General features: G+C 44.6%; 1 protein-coding gene across 4 annotated transcripts in view; it reads right to left on the bottom strand.

Moving 5' to 3' along the window:
* Nucleotides 1–24815, bottom strand: part of ANO6 (anoctamin 6) — a 146486-nt gene that overhangs the window by 88093 nt on the left and 33578 nt on the right. For 3 of the 4 annotated variants that reach the window (XM_075065965.1, XM_075065956.1, XM_075065959.1), the window contains exon 2: nucleotides 2160–2239. The exons of the other annotated variant lie outside the window; for it this stretch is intronic. In XM_075065965.1, the coding sequence (XP_074922066.1) occupies nucleotides 2160–2239 (80 nt within the window). The remainder of the gene's footprint in view (nucleotides 1–2159; nucleotides 2240–24815) is intronic. 4 annotated transcript variants of the gene reach the window in all.

Genomic DNA, 24815 nt, shown 5'->3' with positions numbered 1-24815 from the left:
TGATAGGCCGAGGTCGGCAACCTTTCAGAAGTGGTGTGTCGAGTCTTCATTTATTCATTCTAATTTAAGGTTCCACGTGCCAGTCATACATTTTAATGTTTTTAGAAGGTCACTTTCTGTAAGTCTATAATATATAACTAAACTATTGTTGTATCTAAAGTAAATAAGGTTTTTAAAATGTTTAAGAAGTATCATTTAAAATTAAATTAAAATGCAGAGCCCTCCGGACCGGTGGCCAGGATCTGGGCAGTGTGAGTGCCACTGAAAATCAGCTCGCGTGCCGCCTTCGGCACGCATGCCATAGATTGCCTATCCCTGTGATAGGCTTTAATTCCATGACTAGTTACTATTTTTTCCCCCCCAAGATCCCTGCCTCATTCAATGAATAGGTAGTTATTGACTTATTTTTTTATCCTCCTCATTCAGCGTCTGGCCCCAGGCTTTATTTATTGCACACCATCCAAACTGTGTAGTGAACACAATATTATTTTCCTCCTGTGTGTTTCTATGGTATCTGGGTACTTCACGAACATTAGTGAATTTATTTTCACAATACCCCTCTAAGATAAAGTGGCATTATCTCCATTTTATAGACTGGGATGGGTGCATGGGAATGAGGCACACCAAGATCAAGCCAAAATTGACAAGTGTCTACTAATTCTGGCTGCCCAACTTGAGATAACACGGGCCTCATTTTTTTCCAGAGAACTTAACATTTTTTACAGCCCTTTATTTGTTCAAAGCATAGCTCGAATCTACTTCACTTGCAGTTGTGAATGCTCAGCACTTCTGCAAATCTGGCCCTTGTCTTGCCTGGTACACCCATAAAACAGGGAAAACATCAGTAGTGGTCACCTTTGAAAAGCTTGGTTTAAATGACATGCCCTGTATCACACAGGAACTCTGTGGCAGAGGCAGGGGCAGAATCTAGTTCTCCAAGGCAGCATTCAAGTTCCTTGACCATAAGACCATCCTTTCTCTTCTTCAAGCACCTTGCCTCATTCACTATACACCTTCCAATTTTCCTAAACAATGGAGGAGGAGTCCTACACATATAGGTTTGGTCACTACACAACCTTGATTCATTCCTAGAGCACTGTCCAACCTTTGTATTGAATAGGGTAGGGGGTCTTGTGGAAAAAAATAGTGTAGGATCATGCAATTAGACTTTATCATAATGCATATACAAAGCACAGGCAGCCTTATTTCTGGCATTTTCTAACTTGAGTGGTTGACTTTGCAATCTTAACAATTTTTAATAAAAAAAGTTTTTGGATGTCACTTCCCTTTTTTTTAAATAGGAGAAAAGGAACCATATTGACCCCCAACTTGGGTCATCATCAGAGGTTGGACTTTTACATCCACAGCACAGACTTCTACCACTTGAGCTACTAGAGCAGGGGTGGGCAATAATTTTTGCAGCGGGCCACTCCACGAATTTTGGTAAGTCATCATGGGCCGCACATTTCTACTATATTAATGGAGGGGGTGTGGGGTCTGGGAGGGAGTTTGGATGCAGGAGGGGGCTATGGGCTGGGGCAGGGGATTGGGGTGCAGAAGGGGATGCAGTCTGGGAGGGAGTTTAGATGCAGGAGGAGATTATGACCTAGGGCAGGGGGTTGGGGTGCGGGAGGGGGTGCAAGGTGTAGGCTCTGTCTGGGATGTGCTTACCATGCCACTCCCAGAAGCAGCTGTGGCTGGGTGCTGCTGGCAATCTCTGTGCACCCCTTGGGGGGCAGTGGGTCTCCTTGCACTGCCTGCGCCCACAAGCATCACCCCCACAGCTCCCATCGGCCAGTTTCCAGCCAGTGGGAGCTGTGAGGATGGTACGGGAGGCAGAGGCAGCACACGGAGATATGTTTTCAGACCAGTTTGAGGCCTGACCTCCATATTTATGTGTGTAATCTGAGATCCCATTTTTCACCCTAAAGTGAAGTGTCAGTGCAAATCTGAGTAGCTGCAACTCTAACTTACATGAATCGTGGCCACAGTCTTGTTAGAGATGCAGCTATTCAGACTCATGCATGAATCTGAGCTGCAGACACTAACTGCAACTGCAAAAGGAAAGCCACTCTTCTGGAAGCCTATCCTTAAATTCTACAAAACAGTTTAATTTCATTGGAAATCCAAAGGTAAACTTAAAGTGAAAGAGTACTCACCCACTCTGAAGTATGAAGTTTTTGCTGGTCTGGCGTTGTTCCATAGCTAGGAACAATAGTCTGTGCCATTTCTTCCAAGACTAAAAAATAAACAAACAGAAGTATAACTTATTGTAGTGCATCTTTTGTAGCTTTTAAATAAGTGGCTTGGTGGCAAAGTGCTTTACTGCACTTCACATTTTCAGGCTTTGCTTAATTTTGTCCTTCCACACTTTCAAATACAGTCAAGCTTGATCAATGAACATACAGTTGGGGTGATTCTTGACTCCTTTAGATTGATTTTGTCTATGGAGTTATTCTTTATTCAGTTTTGCTAGTATAACACCCTTAATTTTTATTTGGAGTAGAAGACTTTCTATTAGCACCTCACTATTCATGGTGGAAGAAAGGTTATCATTAAGTCTAGATTCCACCACCTTTACTCACATGCTAAATAGTACCTTACTCTGCAAGGAACCCTGTTCACGTAATATAACTGAAAAGCCAATGGGATATTTTCCAACTTAGGCCTGGTCTACACTACGAGGTTAGGTTGAATTTAGCTGTGTTAGGCTGATTTTATAAGGAATGTGGCTACACAACCAACCCCATTCCGACGACCTAAAGGGCTCTTAAAATCAACCGCTGTACTCCTCCCCGACGAGGAGAATAGCACTAAAGTCCACCATCCTGGGTTGAATTTGGGGTACTGTAGATGCAGCCCTGTGCAAATCGATGGTATTGGCCTCCAGGAGCTATCCCAGAGTGCACCAATGTGAGTGCTCTGGACAGCACTTTCCACTCTGATGAACTAGCCAGGTACACAGAAAAAAACAGGAACTTTTTAATTTCATTTCCTGTTTGGTCAGCGTGGTGAGCTCAGCAGAACAGGTGGCCATGCACTCCCAGAATCACAAACAAGCTCCAGCATGAAGCGAATGGGAGACACTGGATCTGATTACTGTATGGGGAGAAGAATCTGTGCAGGTAGAACTCCAATCCAGCAGAAGAAATGCTGATATATGTGCCAAAATCACACAGGGCATGGTGGACAGAAAATTAAGGAGTTTTGGTCTCAAGGAGGTTGAGACCAAAATGATCATGTCTAGTACTTTTGGGTGTCTGACTTGACACCTGGGGCCTGATTTCTCAGAGTACATAACATTTTTTATTATTTTATCAGAGCAGTGCTTTGAACAAACTTCAGCTGCGAGTCCTCTGCACTTCTGCAAATCTAGCGTCACGTGTCTCACTTTGAGTATCTGGAAAATGAGAATCACAATTAGTAGCCACCTGGGGCAAATGTTATTTAAGTGACTTGCCTAGCCCTAGCATCACATAGCAATTCTGGCAGAGGCAGGGCTAGAATGAGTTCTCCAGGGCAGCATTTAAACTGTCCTAACCATAAAACCATCCTTTCTCTTCCTTCAGTCCCCTCCCTCATTCACAACTTACTTTCCAGGCAGTGTCCACTGACTGTTTAGACACCTTTGAGGAGCAGTGGGTGCTGTCGGGAGTTCTCTGCTTGGTGTCCCCCCCCACCCCATATCCCTGATTTTCAGCCTTTGACCTCAGTCCTGTTCCTGTTTTTTCATTTGTTGTCCCCAGTATTTACTTGTGGTCTAGGTTCAGCGGCTTTTCCCCCTTTGTTGAAGGGGTGGGACTTTAGCTTTGGGCAGATTTAGGCATGCTGTCCCCTGGGAACCACAATAGGTACACACTTTCCAGCTTCTGGCACAAATGAGGCAGGGCCCTATAAACAACAGCTTCTTTCACTACCCAACCCAGCTTCATTTCCAGAGCAGTTGCATCCTGCACGCTTCCTTGTTGTGTGGAGCTGCCATTGTTGCTACTCCAGCTGCTGGAGCTGGAGGAGGGTGTGTGGCTGCTCTGCGCATACTACTCTTTCAGGCATTGATGGTGGGAGATTGTCTTGACTGCGGCTGTTGCTGCAGCGAGGCTCCCACTCTGCTGCCTGTAGTCTCCTAGTAGCAGTAGCTTTTTGTCAGTGTTGTTGTTTCCCCACTTCCAGTTTGTGGCCTGGCCTGCCCTCCATTTTGGTGCCCTTTCCCTTTGTTCATTTTGGTGCGTTTTGTTTGAGGATCTCCCTTCTCCTGTTGTGATTGTTTGGTCTGTTTGTTTGTCCCCACCCTTATTCCCCTTTTTTGGCCTGGCCCTGCCCTGCCCTTTCACTTGGGAAGATAAGCTCCCTTGTAATCCTCTTTCCTTTCCCTTTCAGCTTTTACAGCCCCGCCCCGGGAGTGCCCTTCCCTCCGGAGGGGACAGGTCTCCCGCTTAGTTGCTCTCCCCATCAGGTGTGAGAACCTGAGCCTCCACCACGTGCAGTCTTTCCTTTGGGGGAGGGCACTGGTTGTTAACCAATGGTCCTGTCCATACTCTAGCACCGGTATCCTCTGTGCACCTTAACTATGGACATTGGTACATACACCAACTATTATATGGAAGTCTAGTAAACCAATCACTATCTAATCTAGCAGTGTAGATTGAAATCTTGGCCCAATTAAGTCAATGGAAATTTTGCTATCGACTTCAACGGATTCTGGATTTCACCCTGTGTTGTAGTGCTTGCAGTGTAAATCATGCCTCCCATTCCTCCCAAGGTAGTTGAATGGGAGAAATGAATTCCCATCCCCACAAGGCCAGACTAGAAGATGTCTTCTCCTTAGGAGGTTTATTCTTGGAGGTGAAAATCCTGCATTGGTGCTTGATTCAGCTTCCAGATTTCATGAGTCCACTAGCCCGGAAGCTCACAATCCTCTGTACTAGCTCTGGGCACCTTTCTTCACATCCTTCATCCGCCAGCTTCCTGGCAGCCTGGCCAGGACCTCCCCACTACTTCAGATATCCCCTTTAAAAAAGGAGGTGGTCTCCATGATGCAGAGCGTGATTTGGAGAAGAGAAGACTGGGTTGCATCTCAGCAGACTCTTTCTGGTATTCAGGGGAAAGGAGTCAGGTAACAAGGCTACTATTCTACCCTCCTCCACTCCATATCCGCAGCCCCACAGAGGCTCTCAGTGAAGACTCGAGGACCATGGCACAGAGACGGTTGAGCCCACACACAGCTGAAGAAGATCCTTGTGTGGAGGTCTTCTCTCAATGCGCTGCTCTCAGGGAACAAGGCAGGCCTATGTCAACAGGAAGGATTTTGAATTTCCTGATCAGTTTAGTCCATTATGCCCTAGGTTTGACCACACCAGATAACATCTTTTTAAACATTACTTGCATTGTTATTTGTAACAGGCTTTAAATAGCGTTAAAACAGATCTTAAAACAAGCTGTTTTCCTCATCTAGATTTGGCCTTAGTGATACATGAAACTTGTAATAATTCTTAACCACATTGCAGGAAGAATAACTGCTTGGCCTCTAAAATGGGTCTTTACCATTGCCAAACTAATGGATCAATTTCTGCTTTAATTTACTCCTTGTGCACCCCATTGAGATTGTGTGGTGTATAAATCAGTAGAATTTACTCTGGAGTTTTAATTCTGGTCTGAATTACCCTACTGAAGATCTGGCATTAGCATTTGGGTTTCACTGCTGTTACTCTGGATTTATAGCAGTGGAACTAATCAGACTCTGGCCCACGGTCCATTATATAAACTAACATCAGGCCCAATCCAGCTCCCATTGAAATAAATGGGAGTTTTGACATGGACTTCAATGGCCCTTTGTTTTTCTGATGAGTCAGCATTGCCTACAAACAGGCAGTTAAGAGCCTTTCCCAGCCTTTGGGCAAGTGGCCAACTTTCAAATCAAGGTTCGGACACAAGAATTGAGCAATAGTTGGTTACTGAATCCCCAAACGTTCCAGTCTCATGCCTTTTTAACGTACACTACAGTTAGCATAATCATTTCCCTCATCTGTCACTTTGTAACAATAAGCGAGTTGCATCTTCCTTTTCTAAAGAGTTACCTTGGCTCGGACCAGTTTCAAGCAACAGGGCTTTATAGTGGTGTTCTTTGTATTTATATTCCCAGCACAGAACTGCCTCTGTCTTTATGGCTAGTCTTAGCAGATATTTTAGTTTTGGATTTCTGATCATCTGTTCTCAGTGCTCTGTTAGTACAGCTGTAAGGGGGGGAAAAACAACTTAAAAATAAGTGTTCCAAGCAAAAAAGAAGAGTCTCTCAAGACACCGTTGCACTTCCTTTAAGATTGAGTAGTGTGTGTGTGTGCGTGTTACTACATACAGGTTGTATATTCTGAAACTAAAATAAATGTTTATTAGGTGATGTAGATTGGTCTTTGGTTTAATAATACTTACACACATGCGGTTTGTGACTATGCTAACAATGTAATTTACCAACAGTTTAAAAGCCATTGTGGCATTACTAATTGCTATCTGTTTCTTACCCACCCTTATTAGGAGCTGTAAGTGACCATACGGAGAGAACTAAGTTTTAATATTAAAAAGTGATACGACCTTGTTAACTACAAATAGTGCATACATAAGACAGCTCATTAGAAAGAAAAAGATCAATTTCATTTTTAAATACATGCCCCTACATAAAGTGGAGCACAGGTTTTAGTAGCATGTATTTTTAAGCTAAGATCTGCACAAGGGTAATAAAGCAAACAATGTAAACTCCTGATAAAGATCCCTTTGTAATCTTTGAACATAATGGCTGGGCTCACAGGTGAGTTCTGAAAATAGTTTATCCCAAAGAACAACTGTTCTTGTTACCCAGATAGTATCTAACAATTGAGAAGATCCTGACAAATAGTGCTACATGTCCACCTAACAAGGAGGAAAGAAGACTCCCTTACTTCTGGTGTCAATATTGCAACCCACCCCTCTTCCTCGGGTTTTTAGGGTTTTTTGCCTACTTTTGAAAGGTAAAGATCACGCCTTGCTACTTTAGTCCTAATTCAGTATCTTCCCCCCCACAAATGTACGCAGTCCCAAAACCAGACAGTAAGTTAGGGTATCTTATCTCCTGAACTAAGGAGTAGTTTTTGCTGGCTATGAATTCAGAGTTTCAGACATGACTGGGAAAAGAGTGTGTATTCTGGAAGTCTTCCTCAGGTCGTTATCCCCTTCACCCCATCCTGTAATTTTGAAGCAAATGTTGAAGCTTTGGAAGCAAATGCTCCAGTTCCTACATATTGGAGTTGGCTGTGTGGTCCAGTCTGGCAGACATGTTTACCTTCTAAAATGCCAGAACAAGGTTCTAGGCTTTAATTAATATCATTTTTCTATTTACCAAAATGTAAATGGGGACTTCAGACCTAGCCTTGGGTCTCCTCTTTACAGTGAGCAGATGCATAAAGCCCATTTCAAGCAGTGCACCAATCTCTCCCCAAATACTACATGTGCTCTGTAGACTTTGAGGAAGCCAGACTCCAGTAGATATGTACTGGCAGATATTCGCATTACCTCTTCTGTGATAGAAACAACAATTGTCAGTTCCTCATGTCTGATGTGTGGATAGCCATCCTTTGCCAGGAGATGCTTTTGCCTGAGTATTTGTCCTATCCCAGGTCAAAGTAATTCATCTGTGGACCTTTGGTTTCCTCAGAATCAGGGAGAGACCACTCATAGTCATCCCATGGTCTTCTGGAGTGACGTATGATTTTTAGACAACAAGCTGCAGAATAGACTTCATTTCAGGAGCCAGATTGTATCCCTGTATCATTCTTTATCCTTTCCCAGAGCTCCTGGAACAGTGCCCGTGAGATGTGGCCTTGTGAGCAAGGGACAGTCTTCAGAAGTCTCTTTGCTTCTTTGCGCGTCAGTGGCCTGTGCCCTAGAGGTAGGGCCATCTGCTTTCCTTGATGGAGACTCTTCCACTGGTGTGATCGGATGCCAACATGAGGAGCATCCGTCCCTCTTTTAGGGAACTCAGGCCACGTCTACACTACGGGATAATATCGAATTAGCTAAAATCGTTTTTATAAAACTGATATTATAAATTCGATTTCATGTGGCCACACTAGGCACAGTAATTGAGTTTGGCGTTGTGCGGTCCATGGTCCAAGGCTAACGGCGTTTCTGAAGCGTTGCATTGTGGGTTAGCTCTCCGTCGCTACCCATAGTTCCCGCGTCGTCCGCTTTGGAATTCTGGGTATGAATCATTAATTGTCCGGGGGGGTTTGGGTAAAATGTGTCAGTCATTCTTCTCTGGGAAAACATCAGCTGACAATCTTTCGGCCGTTTTCCTGGATTGCCTGGCAGACGCATAGAGGACATGGGAGTCGTTCGTTTTTTTTTTTTTTTTCCGGCACATAGTGTACTGATGCGGTGGAGAGAGAGGCGTATACTCAGCACGCTAACAGAGCTTCATTTGTTTTGCAATGATAGAGAGATGGTTCGGTCGTTGTACCTGTCTACTGCCGAGAACTGCAATGAGATGATGGTTCTATCTCCCTCTGTAATGTTGCTGCTATAATGAGTGCCTGGCATGAAATCGGCCCGGGGGCGCATGCAAAAGCAAAATTGGGATTGGACTCCCTTGGGTGAGTCAATCCTGCCTTATGGTTTCTAAAAAATAGAAGTCATTCTGCTAGAATAAGGGCAAGTGTATTAGAGGACCAGTGTTCAGAGCACGCTGCTCTGTCAGTAGTCAACAGGGGGGGTGCCTGGAACAACCCCACCCGTGCTTTCCTTCTCCCAACTTCCTGGGATCGTGCGTAGTCTGGCCATATTGTGTATGAAGTAATAAAGAATGCAGGAATAGGAAACTGAGTGTTTAGTGACATAAATGAGGGGGAGGCAGCCCACGGGCGATGAATAGTGCAGGAATTACAGGGTGTGGGGAGAGGAGCCAGCAGTGCTGTGCATGAAGTCCAGAGTAAGAGAATGCTTTTTTTTACACAGGAAAGGGAGGGGGCTGAAGCCCCATTGCTATGATAAGCTGGTTATTAGCCGTTCTGTCTATCTACTGGGAGTACAGCAATGTTGGCCTCGATGTCAACATGTTAGATATTCATGAGAGGTTACTAGTCTATTGCCCATCGTACTACAGGGGAGGGGGCAGGGGGGGAAGAGCTGGGTAATCTAGCCGCATCCCAGACCTGGATTTTGCGTCAAAATCTGGGGGGCTTACCTGAAACTCCCAGCTCATAACCAGTTGGATATCTCGCTGCACAGGTCAGGTATTAATTTGGAGAGGTACCCCCCTTTCCTTTCTCTGGTTCCCAATCTTCTTTGGGGAACCAAGACTCCAGAGCCCTGGGTTCTCTCTCTCACTTCCGGCCCCTTTCGGGTTAGCCGGTGTGAGACATAACTCACTATTTGAATGCAACACGGAGAGGCAACTAGCGTCCCCGCGAGGCTATGCATTCAAAGCTTAATCAAGTAGCAAGATTCCCTCCTGATCTCGTAGCAGTAACTAGAAAAAAATTCAAACAAAGAGAAGAGATGAATTACTTTGTCTCTTTCCCGTCCTGCTCTTTCCTGGACAATAGGAAATAGCCTCCCCCCCCCCCCCGACCAGCTGGCTTTTCATCCTTTGCTCCCAGGAAAGAAACTTCAACAAAGTTTTAAAGAAACTTTATAGAAAAGAAAGAAAATATAAAAATCATTGGCATTAAGAAACTAAACAGGCTCTTGCTTTAAGAAATATGAAGAAACGTCTGATTTAAAAGAGCCCATTAACCAAGTCAACAATCAACTAATGTGAATACAACAAAAGCTGAATCATAGCGAACTACTTTGGCTTTCCCGTTGACACTTACAGAGGTTTAGAGAAACTTTTAAGTAGATGGAGTTAGAAGGAAACCTTGTTTACTACAGCGAGAAATAACAGACCTGANCAAACAGGCAGTTAAGAGCTTCCCAGCCTTTGGGCAAGTGGCCAACTTTTCAAATCAAAGGTTCGGACACAAGAATTGAGCAATAGTGGTTACTGAATCCCCAACGTTCCATCTCATGCCTTTTTAACGTACACTACCAGTTGGCATAATCATTTCCCTCATCTGTCACTTTGTAACAAAAGCGAGTTGCATCTCCTTTTCTAAAGAGTTACCTTGGCTCGGACCAGTTTCCAAGCAACAGGGCTTATAATGGTGTTCTGTTGTTTATTCCCAGCACAGAACTGCCTCTGTCTTTATGGCTGTCTTAGCAGATATTTTAGTTTTGGATTTCTGATCATCTGTTCTCAGTGCTCTGTTAGTACAGCTGTAAGGGGGGGAAAAAAACTTAAATAAGTGTTCCAAGCAAAAGAAGAGTCTCTCAGACACCGTTGCACTTCTTTAAGATGAGTAGTTGTGTGTGTGCGTGTTACTACATACAGGTTGTATATTCTGAAACTAAAATAAATGTTTATTAGGTGATGTAGATTGGTCTTTGTTTAATAATACTTACACACATGCGGTTGTGACTATGCTAACAATGTAATTTACCAACAGTTTAAAAGCCTATTGTGGCATACTAATGCTATCTGCTTTCTCCACCCTTATTAGGAGCTGTAAGTGACCATACGGAGAGAATAAGTTTTAATATGTAAAAAGTGATACGACCTTGTTAACTACAAATAGTGCATACATAAGACAGCTCATTAGAAAGAAAAAGATCAATTTCATTTTTAAATACATGCCCTACATCAAGTGAGCACAGGTTAGTAGCATGTATTTTAAGCAAGATCTGCACAGGGTAATAAAGCAAAACAATGTAAACTCCTGATAAAGATCCCTTTGTAATCTTGACATAATGGTGGGCTCACAGGTGAGTTCTGAAAAAAGTTTATCCAAAGAACAACTGTTTTTGTACCCAGATAGTCTACAATTGAAAGATCCTGACAAATAGTGCTACTTCACCTACACAAAGGAGGAAAGAAGACTCCCTTACTTCTGGTCAATTGCAACCCACCCCCTCTTCCCGGTTTTAGGTTTTTGCCTCCTTTTGAAAGGTAAGATCACGCCTTGCTACTTTAGTCCTATTCAGTATCTTCCCCCCACAAATGTACGCAGTCCCAAAACCAGACAGTAAGTTGGGATTCTTATCTCCTGAACAAGAGTAGTTTTGCGGCTATGAATCAGAGTTTCAGACATGACTGGGAAAAGAGTGTGTATTCTGGAAGTCTTCCTCAGGTCGTATCCCCTTCACCCATCCTGTAATTTTGAAGCAATGTTGAAGCTTGGAGCAATGCTCCAGTTCCTACATATTGGAGTTGGCTGTGTGTCCAGTCTGGCAGACTTTTACCTTCTAAAATGCCAGAACAAGTTCTAGGCTTTAATTAATATCATTTTTCTATTTACCAAATGTAAATGGGGACTTCAGACCTAGCCTTGGGTCTCCTCTTTACAGTGAGCAGATGCATAAAGCCCATTCAAGCAGTGCACAATCTCTCCCCAAATACTACATGTGCTCTGTAGACTTTGAGGAAGCCAGATCCAGTAGATATGGACTGGCAGATATTCGCAATTACCTCTTCGTGATAGAAACAACATTGTCAGTTCCTCATGCTGATGTGTGGGATAGCCATCCTTTGCAGGAGATGCTTTGCCTGAGTATTTGTCCTATCCCAGTTCAAAGTAATTCATCTGTGGACCTTTGGTTTCCTCAGAATCAGGGAGAGACCACTCATAGTCATCCCATGTCTCTGGAGTGACGTTGATTTTTAGACAACAAGCTGCAGAATAGACTTCATTTCAGGAGCCAGATTGTATCCCTGTATCATTCTTTCTTTCCCAGAGCTCCTGGAACAGTGCCCGTGAGATGTGGCCTTGTGAGCAAGGGACAGTCTTCAGAAGTCTCTTTGCTTCTTTGCGCGTCAGTGGCCTGTGCCCTAGAGGTAGGGCCATCTGCTTTCCTTGATGGAGACTCTTCCACTGGTGTGATCGGATGCCAACTATGAGGAGCATCCGTCCCTCTTTTAGGGAACTAGCACGTTACACTACGGGATAATATCGAATTAGCTAAAATGTTTATAAAACTGATATTATAAATCGATTTCATGTGGCCACACTAGGCACAGTAATTCGGCGTTGTGCGCATGGTCCAGGCTAACGCGATTTCTGAAGCGTTTGCATTGTGGGTAGCTCTTCCGTAGCTATCCATAGTTCCCGCAGTCTCCCCCGCCCCTGAATTCTGGGTTGAATCATTATTGTCGCGGGTGGTTCTGGGTAAATGTCGTCAGTCATTCCTTCTCTGGGAAACATCAGCTGACAATCCTTTCGCGCCGTTTTTCCCTGGATTGCCCTGGCAGACGCATAGCACGGCAACCATGGAGTCCGTTCAGCTTTTTTTCCGGCACCAAGTGTACTGGATGCCGTGGAGAGAGAGGCGAACTGCAGCGCTACACAGCAGCATTCACTTGCTTTTGCAATGATAGCAGAGATGGTTACCGGTCGTTCTGTACCGTCTACTGCCGGAGAAAACTGGCAATGAGATGATGGTTCTCTCTCCTCCTGTACTGTCTGCTGCTATCATGATGCCCTGGCTGAAATCGGCGGGGGCGCACAAAAGGAAATTGGATGACTCACTGGGACTGAGTCAATCCTCCCTTATGGTTTCTAAAAATAGAGTCAGTCCTGCCTAGAATAAGGGCAAGTGTATTAGAGGACCCAGTGTATCAGAGCACAGCTGCTCCATGTCATATTCACAGGGGTGCCCCTGCAAAACCCCACCCGTTGCTTCCCTTCTCCCCCAACCTTCCTGGATCCGTGGCATGTCCTGCCCATTTGTGTCATGAAGTAATAAAGAATGCAGGAATAAGAAACACTGAGTGTTTAGTGCATAAATGAGGGGAGGCAGCTCCCGCGCGATGATAGTCCAGGCAGGACATTAAGCGGTGTAGGGGAGGAGCCCAGCCATGCTGCTGCTATGACAGTCCAGGCAGTACAGATCTTTTCTTTACACAGGAAAGGGAGGGGCTGAAGCCCCCAGTTGTTGATAAAGCTGGTTATTAGCCGTTCTGTCCTACTACTGGGAGTAACCAGCAATGTGGCCTCGATTCAACATGTTAGATATTCATGAGGCGCGTTATAGTCTATTGCACCATCTACCACGGGGAGGGGGGGGGAGAGGAGCTGTGGTAATCTAGCCGCCAGTCCCAGACCTGGACTTTCGTCCAAAATCTGGGGGTTACCTGAAAACTCCCCCAGCTCCACTACCAGCTTGGATATTCTCGCTGCACCAGCGTCAGGTATTAATTTGGGAGGCCTGACCCCCCCCCTTCCTTTCTCTGGTGTCCCCAACTCTTCTTTGGGAACCCCCAAGACCAGAGCCCTGGGTCTCTCTCTCTCCCAGCTTCCCCCCTTTCTGGGTTAGCGGTGTGAGACTAGACTTCACTCTTGAATGCAACCGGAGAGGCAATCTAGCGTCCCGAGCTATGGCATTCAAAGCTAATCACAGCTAGCACACAAGGAAATTCCCCCTCCCTGATCTCGTAGCAGTAACTAGAAAAAACTTCAACCAAGAGAACAGAGATGATCTTTGTCTCTTTCCCGTAGCCTGCTCTTCCCTGGAAACAATAGGAAAATAGCCCCACGCCTGGCTTTCCTTCCCTTTGCCTCCCCAGGAAAAAGAAACTTCACAAAGTTAAAGAAACTTTATATGAAAAAAAAAAGAAAATAATAAAACATCATCTTGCATTAAGAAACTCAATACAGGCTCTTGCTTATAAGAATATGAAGAAACAGTCTGATTTAAAAGATAGCCCATTAAACAGTCCAACAATCAACATACATGTGAATACAACCCAAAGCTGATCATAGCCGAACTACTTTGCTTTCCCCTTGTACTTACAGAGGTTTTAGAAGAAACTTTAAGATAGATGGAGTTAGGAGGAAACTTGTTACTCACAGCCGAGAAAACAACAAAGACACTGAGTATACAAATTCCCGCCCCTGACTTAACAATCCAGTTCTCTGATTGTCCTCTGGTCGGTGTTTGGTTACCCTTTCCAGGTAAAGAGCTTAACCCTTACCTTACCTATCTATTTATGACAGGAGCGGATACTGCTCTTCTACTGCTGCGCGTATCCACCAGCAGCATTCAGTACACATTAGTGACATTGAAAGTAGTCAAGAAATGATTTCTTCCCTTTTCTTTCACTGGTGGTGGGGCGGGGGGAGAAACTAGGAGCTGTTCCTGAACCACGCCAGACACTGTGTTGAACTACAGAATTGGGAGCTCAGCCAAGAATGCAAATACTTTTCAGAGACTGCTGTGGACTGTGGGATGCTGGAGTCCTCAGTACTCCCTCCATCCATGAGCGTCCATTGAGTCTCTGCTTCCCGTTACGCTTGTGTCATAAATGGATAGGTAGGTAAGGGTTAAGTTTCTTTTACCTGAAAAGGTAACCAACACCTGACCAGAGGACCATCAGAAACTGATTGTTTAGTCCGGGCGGAATTTGTTATACTCGGGGTCTTTGTTTTTTCTTAGCTATGAGGAACAAGTCTTCTTCAATTCTCTCCTAATACTTTCTAAACCCTGTAAGTACCCAGGAACCGCAAGTAATTTCACGCTATGATGGTCTTTGGGGGTGTATTTACCTGTATGTTAATTTGTTTGTGCTGGTTTAATTGGGCTATCTTTTAAATCAGACGTTTCTTTTATTTCTTATAAGCAAGAGCTGTATGAGTTTCTTAATGCAATGATGATTGTGTTTATATTTTCTTTCTTTTTTTCTATAAAGTTTCTTGTTAAACTTTGTGAAAGTTCTTTTCCTGGGGAGGCAAGGGAAAAGCCAGGCTGTGGGCTGTTTTCCTATTTGGTCAGGGAAAGAGCAGACTACGGGGAAAGAGACGAAGAATATCTCTCTGTTCTCTGGTGGTTACAGTTTTTCCCTCATTCTGGAGAAGGGGGTGCAGAGCCCAGCTGTGGTATTTTGCATCTCCATGTCCTGAGGGAAGCAGAAAAGCTGTTTCTTGGGCACACAGGTTAGCGCAGGCAAGCCTGATAAGGAGGGGGAAGGGGTTATTTTCCCTGCTTTTAGCATCAAGGATGGGAATCTGGGTGTCCCCAAAGGAGGGTGGGACACCAGAGGGAGGAAAGGGGGAGCAGGCCCCATAGATTAATTCCTGATCTGGTGGCAGAGAAATCCAAGTGGTAGTGAGTGGGGAGTTTCAGGTAAGCCCCCAACTTTGACGCCAAAGTCCAGGTTGGGCCGGACAGACTGGTGGAACACTAAAGTCCAGTCTGGGACTGGACGGCTAGATTACCACAGCTTGTTCACGCAGTGCTGTGTATCCTGGAGATTTTTTTCAAACGCGTTGCATTCGTTGTTCTGTAACGGAGCTCTGATACAACATTTGTCTCCCATACAGCGATCAGACTTAGTATCTCCCATACGTCCATGCTGAGCTCTTTGGATTTGAGCACTGCATCGCCACCCGTGCTGATCGAAGCTCCACGCTGGGCAAACAGGGAAATGTAATTAAATTCGTGGGGCTTTTCCTGTTTACCTGCCCGCTGCATCCGAGTTCAGATGCTGTCCCGAGCGGTCAGTGATGACTGTGGGATACGCCCGGAGGGGCAATAACATCGATTTCCGTCCACACCTAACCGTAATCCGATTCCGATATGTTAATATCGAATTTAGTGCTACTCCTCTCGTCAGGGTGGAGTACAGAAATCGATTTAAAGAGCCCTTTATATCGATATAAAGGGCATTGTAGTGTGGACGGGTACAGCGTTAAATCGATTTAACGCTCTTTAAATCGATTTAAACGCGTAGTGTAGACCAGGCCTCAGTCACACAATTAGCACTCCTTAATAAGGAGCATCCTGAAAGAGAGCCCTAGGATTCCACTACATTTAGACACTGCAGCTTATACCAGATGAACAGAACGGAGCCAGGACCATCTGACTCCGTTCAGTAGCTGCAAATCTAAATCTGTTAACCCCTTTATTTTATTTTGTCATTTCATTCAATTTGGACAATTAAGTCTAATCCATTTCATATACTGCTTCTCACAGTTAGACTGAACACTGCAGGGGAATATTTAAATTCACATAAAAACTTATTGTATTTTACTTACTAATTGTAAATGTTTATTGGGTTTTTTAATTTGTGACATTTCTATTAGGTTAGTAAGTACCTGTGTTTCCCTCCAAAACCTTAAACTGGTGATACCCAGTTGTCTCAAAATGTATGATTATGTTTTTATTCCGTCAGTCAGTGAATTCCCCTAAATAATTGTCTGTAATTCTTCCCATGTACAGAGGGCACAAGTATAAAGCCTGTGCAGCAGGCAAATCCCACTGAAAGACTCAGTGGGTGCTGACTGGCATATAGGCTTTGTATTGACCCTTTGCTCAGGAATGGATTGTACCCCATGAGAGTGCAGTGTTCCATTTCTTTTTTTCCCCTGTGAGTGAAGGATTTGGACTCTGTTATTTTTAAACCAGTCAGTGCTCTCATTTACCAGGTACTCGCGGGAAAGTAGGAGATGACATTTATGGCAAGGTAAAAATGTTTGAGGACATTGGAGAATTGAAAGTACTGGCAGACTGGCCTTGCATTCATGATTACCACAGTAGGTGTCTTACTCATTGCCGTGCCTGAGTTTTTGTCCTTTGGCGTGTCTGACAGGGTTGAAGCAAAGAACTCAGTTTTTAAGATTGCACGCAATCAGTATTGTGCAGAGAGATCTTGGTGCTCGGAGTAGTTCTGTTCTGATTGATTTGGCTTCTCTAGATAATTGAATGGCAAAAAACTTCAGTAACACAGAGGTAAGTTATCACTTTCCCAGTGATAGTTCATGCCCCTCCAGAGTGCTGAGTGCCACAAAATTCAAACATCTGAAAACCAGGAAATGCAGAGTTAAGGTAAACACCCACACAACCTTAACTAGTCCCTGAAGCTGGGAATCACTATTGGGAATTATCTGCATAAAGTGTGAGTGTGGTCACTCGCGAGCACTGGGAAAGACCTCTCTCAGTGCTCCTGGTAATCCACCTCCACGAGGCGATTAGCTCCGAGTGCTCGGAACCTGTCTACACTAACACTTTAAAGCACTCAGACTTGCTGCTCTCAGGGGGGTGATTTTTCATCTTCCCCCCACCCCCCGAGCCAGCAAGTTAGAGCACTGTAAAATGTAAATGTAGACAAGCCCTCAGGTGTAGCTGTACTGAACAGAGGAAGAATAAGCTGGAGCAGTTTGGAAGAGCTGTGATATGAGGAGGTCTGGCTCTGAGCACCCCCCCACACACCTTGTTATCAACAGTGCATGTGCACCTTGAGGTTCCAGTCTACTTCATTTCAATACAGAATTGTGTAGGCTGTGTCAGTAACAGGGCACTGGGGTCTTCATGACAAGGATACTGTCAGTAGTATAGTGGAATATGACAGCAATCTGTGGATTCTGTGATGGGTAGGGGGAAGTATAGGTTTAGGCGGTATCCTCTGTGCAAGTCAGAAGGGGATGTAAAGGGGTATAAAATAATGATTAAATTTTACCAGAATGGTATTCTGCCAGGGAAGTAGGCTTAGTGTTTGAGGCTAGAAGGACAAGTGCAAGTAACACCTATCCACTGTAGTGAAAAGACAGGGAAAAAGAAATTGATGTGTGTATTGTGGCATTGCTCAAAGAGGGCAGAGTTAAAGTTATGTGAACATTTAGCATAATTTTGTATTTCCTGGTTTTAGGTATTCTGAGTTTGCTGAGCTCAATGTTTTTGAAGGGGTATTAGCTATTACAGGGCGACCTTACCTCCTTTACACCCTGGAGATTGGTTGGGTGACCCCCCGAACGTGACACACATGGGAGTGGAATGTGGGGTTACAGGCACCCCTGGCCTAGTCTCCCTCAGTACCCATCACTCTGTCTAGTCCCATAATGTGATTCTCTCAACCCATCTCCCTGCATATCTTTCTACCCCAATACCCCTCACTCCCAGCAGCATTTGTGTAGTATACTTCATTAAAATACATTATATTAATTATGAACATTATTTATTCAGTGCTTCTGAATATTTCTGTAGTGAAATAACTTCACCCAAAATAAAATCTCCCTTTGCTAAAGGCAATATACCTTTCCCCTCCCCTTCAGATTTCTGCCCTGAGCCAATTTGAACATACAGGACTTGAATTCTAAGCCCATAGCATACTCCCAAGCCACACAGGTGTTATACTGCGATTTGTTTTCCAATAGCCTCCCTTCAATGTAATGCTCAGTGTGTGCATTCGATGTGTGAACAGATGCTGAAAGCCTCAGGGTGCCTAAATAGAAAGCAAACTTTTTCAAATAACATTTTAATTTGATCCTCAAAGGGCTGGTGGGGGGCATGCACTCTGTGCGGTAACCATGAAGTTTTGATACCCTGGTGGAATGAGCTTAGTTTGATCTCATCTGTGAGGGGTGTGGGGGAAAACACACCGACTCCACACAAATTGCCAGAATGTGTTCAACTTTAGAAAAAAGCTGTTTTCCTCCATGCCCCGTGAGGCACACCAAAATCAAGCAAGTCTGATCCACTGTATGGATTTTAGAACACTTAGAACACCGAGTTTTAAACGGAAAGTTGGTCTTACCCTAAAGTATAGAAGAGCTGTCACTCTGCTATGATTTAGAAGCCTGAAACCACTTCCCTTTTCCACCAAGCGGTTAGTCAATATTACAGTCATGTGATTGTTTCCATTTAAAGGAGAAATGATGACTCTGTATTTATTTGTAAGTAAAGAGGATTGCATGAAAGAATGTGCACAAAATCCTGTTTTCCCCAAACTCAGTAAGAATCAAAAGGTGGCAGTTATTTGCTGTCCTGTTGCAAGCCTCTTTTCAGTTAGCACTCGCCCCAAAAATTCTCCACTTTCTCCCAAGACTCACAGTATAAGGCCAGAGGACATTGTGGAATCTAGTCTGAGCTCCAAGCATCGAGGCAGGAGGCAGCTCCAGGCCCAGCACGCCAAGCGCATACTTGGGGTGGCAAGCCGTGGGGGCGCTCTGCCGGCACGTGAGGGCGGCAGGCAGGCTGCTTTCAGTGGCTTGCGGGGGTCGCTGGTTCCGCAGCTTCGGCGACCTCCCGCAGGCAGCCGCTGAAGGCAGCCTGCCTGCCGTGCTTGGGATGGCAAAATGCCTGAGCACCCTGATCGCAGGCCACAGAACCTCACCCATCCACTCCTGTATAGGTCCATAACCTCTGGCTGAGTTACTGGAGTCCTCAAATCTTGATATAAAAACTTAGTTATAGAGAATTCACTGTTTGTTCTAGTTCAAACCAGCTAGTGACTTTTATCCCACAGCAGAGGAAGCAAAAGAAAAAAAAAAAAAAAGCCAGGGTCTCTCCAGTTTGACCTGGGGGAAATTCCTTTCCAACCCAAATGTGATAATCAATTAGACCTGAGGATGTGGGCGAGACCTACTAGCCAGACACTTGTGGCAAGAATTCATAGATTCATAGAGTCTGGACTGGAAGGGACCTCGAGAGGTCACGAGTCCAGGCCCGCCCTCATGGCAAGACCAAATACTGTCTGACCATCCCTGATAGACATGTATCTAACCTACTTTTAAATATCTCAGAGATGAGATTCCACACCTCCCTAGGCAATTTATTCCAGTCTTTAACTACCCTGACAGTTAGGAACTTTTTTCCTAATGTCCAACCTAAATCTCCTTGCTGCAGTTAAAGCCCATTGCTTCTTGTTCTATCATTAGAGGCTAAGGTGAAACATTTCTCCCTCCTCCTGATGACACCCTTTAGATACCTGAAAACTGCTATCATGTCCCCTCTCAGTCTTCTCTTTCCAACTAAATAAACCCAATTCTTTCAGCCTTCCTTCATAGGTCATGTCTCAAGACCTTTAATCATTCTGTTGCTCTTCTCTGGACCCTCTCCAGTTTCTCCACATCTTTCTTGAAATGCGTGCCCAGGACTGGACACAATACTTCCAATGAGGCCTAACCAGCGCAGAGTAGAGCGGAAGAATGACTTCTCGTGTCTTGTTTACAACACAATTGTTAATGCAGCCCAGAATCACGTTTGCTTTTTTGCAACAGTTCACACTGTTGACTCATATTTAGCTTGTGGTCCACTATGACCCCTAGATCTCTTTCTGCCATACTCCTTCCTAGACAGTCTCTTCCCATTCTGTATGTGTGAGCTGTTGTTCCTTCTAATGGAGCACTTGGCATTTGTCTTTATGAACTTCATCCGGTACCTCAGACCATTTCTCCAATTTGTCCAGCATATTTGAATTTTGACCCGTCCTCCAAGCGTTGCAATCCCTCCCAGTTTGGGTATCGTCCGCAACACTTAATAAGCGTACTTTCTATGCCAAAATCTAAGTGGTTGATGAAGACATTGACAGAGCCGGTCCCAAAACAGGCCCCTGCGGAACCCCACTTGTTATACCTTTCCAGCAGGATGGGAGCATTAATAACCACTCTCTGAGTACGGTTATCCAGCCACTATAGTAACTCGGAGTCTCCTCAAGTAGTTGTGCATCTCAGACACTGGCAATATTTGCTAATAGCAGTCATAGATGGTCCGTTATGCTAATATAGGCAGTCTCATCATACCATCCCCTACATAAACTTATCAAGCTCAGTCTTAAAACAAGTTAGGGTTTTTCCTCCACACTCCTCTGGCGAAGGAGGTTAGACCATCTAATTTTTGATGGCCAGTTTATATCCATTGTCTTGTGCCAACATTGACCCCTGACTTAATAATCCTCTCCCCCCCTGCTGCTTATCCCTCTCATGTTTATAGAACGCAATCAGAGCTCCCTTCAGCCTTCTGGTTTCCATTAAGGATATAATAAGCCAAAGCTCCTTAATCTGCTTCTGCTGAAAAAAAAGAACAATGCACCCACTTCCTCAATAGATACTAGCAAAAACCCATCAACACAGGCCCTTCATTTGGCCTCTGTTTTCAGGTGGGTCTACTGTTGTTTCCAATTATCTTACTCGCATACCACTTCTTCCATTTATCCTTAAATGAAAGGCATGCTTATTATCCCATCAATTCATGAGAATTTCACCCATCTCATCATAAATGGAAAGAGTGGTAATGGCTTGTAAAACTGAATATTGATTGAAAAATGAAGCAAAGAGACTATAAAACAAAAAGCAGATAAACAGCTTACAGTTAGTATCAACTAGCTGCTGCATAATAGAAATTTTTAATTTTCCGTGAAACTGCAACACAAAAGCAGCCAAATGATAAAATGACACACACTGTATTTCAGTAATATTTTACACTTCCATAGTGCCTTCCATCTCAGGCTCTGTAACAGGGTCAACCACCACCTAGTCACTCCTTCACGAGTCCAGGGTGGCTTGAAACAACTTGCAGTGTAAGGTAGAGCAGAGCCAGGAGTTGCTCTAACTCACAGTGTCCCCACAGCTTTCTATAGGTTACTCTGCAGCCAAGATTAGCCACACTGCAGAGTACACTGACCATATCCCTGGACGTGTCCTTGACATTCCCTTATGCCAGTATAAGACACTTACGAGGTTCTTTTACAGGCAATATACTGCTGTGGACAGGCTGTGGAAGGGGTCAGAGTTTGGCTTCAGGACTGCATCAGGAGGCCTGGGTTCTGTTGTTGGCTCTGGCACAGATTAGCTATGTAATCCCAGGGAAGTTTCACAGCCTTAGTTTTCCCATATGTAAAATTTGGATATTTGCCTAACTCAGAGGCATAGTGAGGCTGGATTTACCAAGGTATGTAAAATGCCTTGAGAGCCTGTCACAGGGTAACTGTCCCTTTAAGGCAAGATGGGGTCTCAGCTCACAAGTGACAAGATCAGTTCACCTCCCCAGGTGGGTAATGAATGAGGTAATGATATTAACTCAGGCCAGGTGTCAGAAGGGAAGGCATGAAGGGACAGATTCCTGGGTAGTCCATGGAGAAGAGAGTTTTGAGTGGGAGCCTAACACTCCAGGTAGGAGGGCTGGGCCTGAGAATCCCAGGCAGGACAGAAGCCTGGAGAATTGCACCTGGCTGGATAAAGCAGCTGTAGGTGAGTGCTGCTGTGAATAAACTGAACTGAACACAGTTCTGGGAGGAGGACGTGGGGCTCCTGACTCAAGGAGTGTGAGGATCTTGAGTGACAACCAGAAGCTGGAGCAGAGAGAAGGAAGTGTCTTTTTTTTATTTTTTGTTTAGTTTATGTAGACCCAAAGTAGGCCCCTGTCAGAGGACTTACGTTTCATACCTTTGGGACTGTGTGGTGTTGTCTGAATGTTGCTAACGGTAAACTGAGGCAGGGTGCTGGCAGGGCCACCCTGGACTCGTGAAGGAGTGACTAGGTGGTGGTTGACCCTGTTACAGAGCCTGAGATGGAAGGCACTATGGAAGTGTAAAATATTACTGAGAAATCACAGTGTGGTTAAAAACCATTTTATCATTTGGCTGCCTTTGTGTTTGCAGTTTCACTGGAGTGGGAAAATTAAAAATTATCTATTATCTGCAGCAGCTAAGTTGATACTTAACTGTAAGCTGTTTATCTGCTTTTCTGTTTTATAGTCTCTTTGCTTCATTTTTCAAGTCAAATAATTCAGTTTTACACAGCCATTACCACTGCTTTCCATGTTATTTATGGGAGACTTGGGGTGAAATTCGTCATTGGATCTGATGGGATAATAAGCATGCCTTCAGCTTAAGGATAAATGGAAGAGAGTGGTCTGCCAGAGTAAGATAATTGGAAACAAACAGTTAGGACCCACCTGAACACAGGAGCCAAATGGCCAAGGGCCTGTGTGAGATGGGTGTTTTGCTAGTATCATTTGATGAAGTGGGTGCATTGTTGGAAAAAAACAGCAGAAGCAGATTAAGGAGCTTGGCTTATTAACATCCTGGTGTCATGGAAACAAAAGGCTGAGTAGGATTGTAGCTCTGATTGCTGTTCTTATAAACATGAGAGGGATATAAGCAGCAGGGAAGGGAGAGGAGTTATTTAAGTTCAGGGTCAATGTTGGCACAGACCCAAATTGTGAGGTATCAACTTGGCCATCAAAACCAATTAGATGGTTATCTCACCTCCCTTCGCCAGAGATTAGTAGTGGGATAAGAGAGAACCCTAAGCTTGTTTAGACTGAGCCTTTGATAAGCCTTTATGTAGGGGATGGTTATGATGAGCTGCCTATTTTAGCATACGGACCATCTATGACATGGCTATTAGCAAATATTGCCAGTGGTCTGGGAGATGGCCACACTACTTATGAGGAGGACTCCGAGTTCACTATAGTGGGCTGGATAACCGTACTCAGAGAGTTGGTTATTAATGGCTCCAATCCTGCTGGGAAAGGTATAAACCAGTGGGGTTTCCGCAGGGGCCTGTTTTGGACCGGCTCTGTTCAAATGCTCTTCATCAACCACTTAGATGGTTGGCATTAGAAAGTACGCTTATTAAGTTTGCGGACGATACCAAACTGGGAGGGATTGCAACTGCTTTGGAGGACGGGGTCAAAATTCAAAATGATCTGGACAATTGGAGAAATGTCTGAGGTAAACCGGATGAAGTTCAATAAAGACAAATGCAAAGTGCTCCACTTAGGAAGGAACAATCAGTTTCACACATACAGAATGGGAAGAGACTGTCTAGGAAGGAGTATGGCAGAAAGAGATCTAGGGGTCATAGTGGACCACAAGCTAAATATGAGTCAACAGTGTGATACTGTTGCAAAAAAAGCAAACGTGATTCTGGGATGCATTAACAGATGTGTTGTAAACAAGACACGAGAAGTCATTCTTCCGCTTCTTACTCTGCGCTGGTTAGGCCTCAATTGGGAGTATTGTGTCCAGTTTCTGGGGCACCGCATTTCAAGAAAGATGTGGAGAAACTGGAGAGGGTCCAGAGAAGAGCAATCAAGAATGATTAAAGGTCTTGGGAGAACATGACCTATGAAGGAAGGCTGAAAAGAATTGGGTTTATTTAGTTTGGAAAAGAGAAGACTGAGAGGGACACTGATAGCAGTTTTCAGGTATCTAAAGGGGTTTGTCATCAGGAGGAGGGAGAAAACTTGTTCCACCTTAGCCTCTAATGATAGTAACAAGAAGCAATGGGCTTAAACTGCAGCAAGGAGATTTAGGTTGGACATTAGGAAAAAGTTCCTAACTGTCAGTGGTAGTTAAACACTGGAATAAATTGCCTAGGGAGGTTGTGGAATCTCCATCTCTGGAGATATTTAAGAGTAGGTTAGGTATAACCATGTCTATCGGGATGGTCTACGACAGTTATTTGGGTCCTGCCATGAGGACGGGGCCTGGACCTCGATGACCTTCGAGGTCCTTCCAGTCCTTAGACTTTATGATCTATGAATTCTTGCCCGCCCAAGTGTTGGCTAGTAGGTCTGCCCACTCCTCGGGTCTAATTTGATTATACATTGGGTTGGAAAGAATTTCCCCAGGTTCAACTGGGAGAGACCCTGGGCTTTTTTTTTTTTTTCTTTTTGCATTCCTCTGCAGTGTGGCGATAAAAGTCACTAGCTGGTTTGAACTAGAAACAAACAGTGTTCTCTATAAAACTAGTTTTATATCAAGGCTTTTGAGACTCCTAGTACTCAGCCAGAGGTTATGGACCTATACAGGAGTGGATGGGGAGGTTCTGTGGCCTGCGATCAGGGGTGGCTCTAGGATCTTTGCCATCCCAAGAGGGCAGGCAGGCTGCCTTCAGCGGCTTGCCTGCGGGAGGTCCGCCCGAAGGCTGCGATACCAGCGGACCCCCGAGGCGCACTGAGGCAGCCTGCCTAGCCGCCCCTCACGGTGCCGCCAGAGCGCCCCCCTACGGCTTGCACCCAAGTATGCGCTTGGCCGT

Source organism: Chelonoidis abingdonii, chromosome 1 (assembly GCF_003597395.2).
Source record: "Chelonoidis abingdonii isolate Lonesome George chromosome 1, CheloAbing_2.0, whole genome shotgun sequence".
In the NCBI taxonomy this organism is placed as follows: Eukaryota; Metazoa; Chordata; order Testudines; family Testudinidae; genus Chelonoidis; species Chelonoidis abingdonii.
The sequence above is the reverse complement of the archived record's forward strand: the minus strand, read 5'-3'. Positions and strand labels throughout refer to the sequence as shown.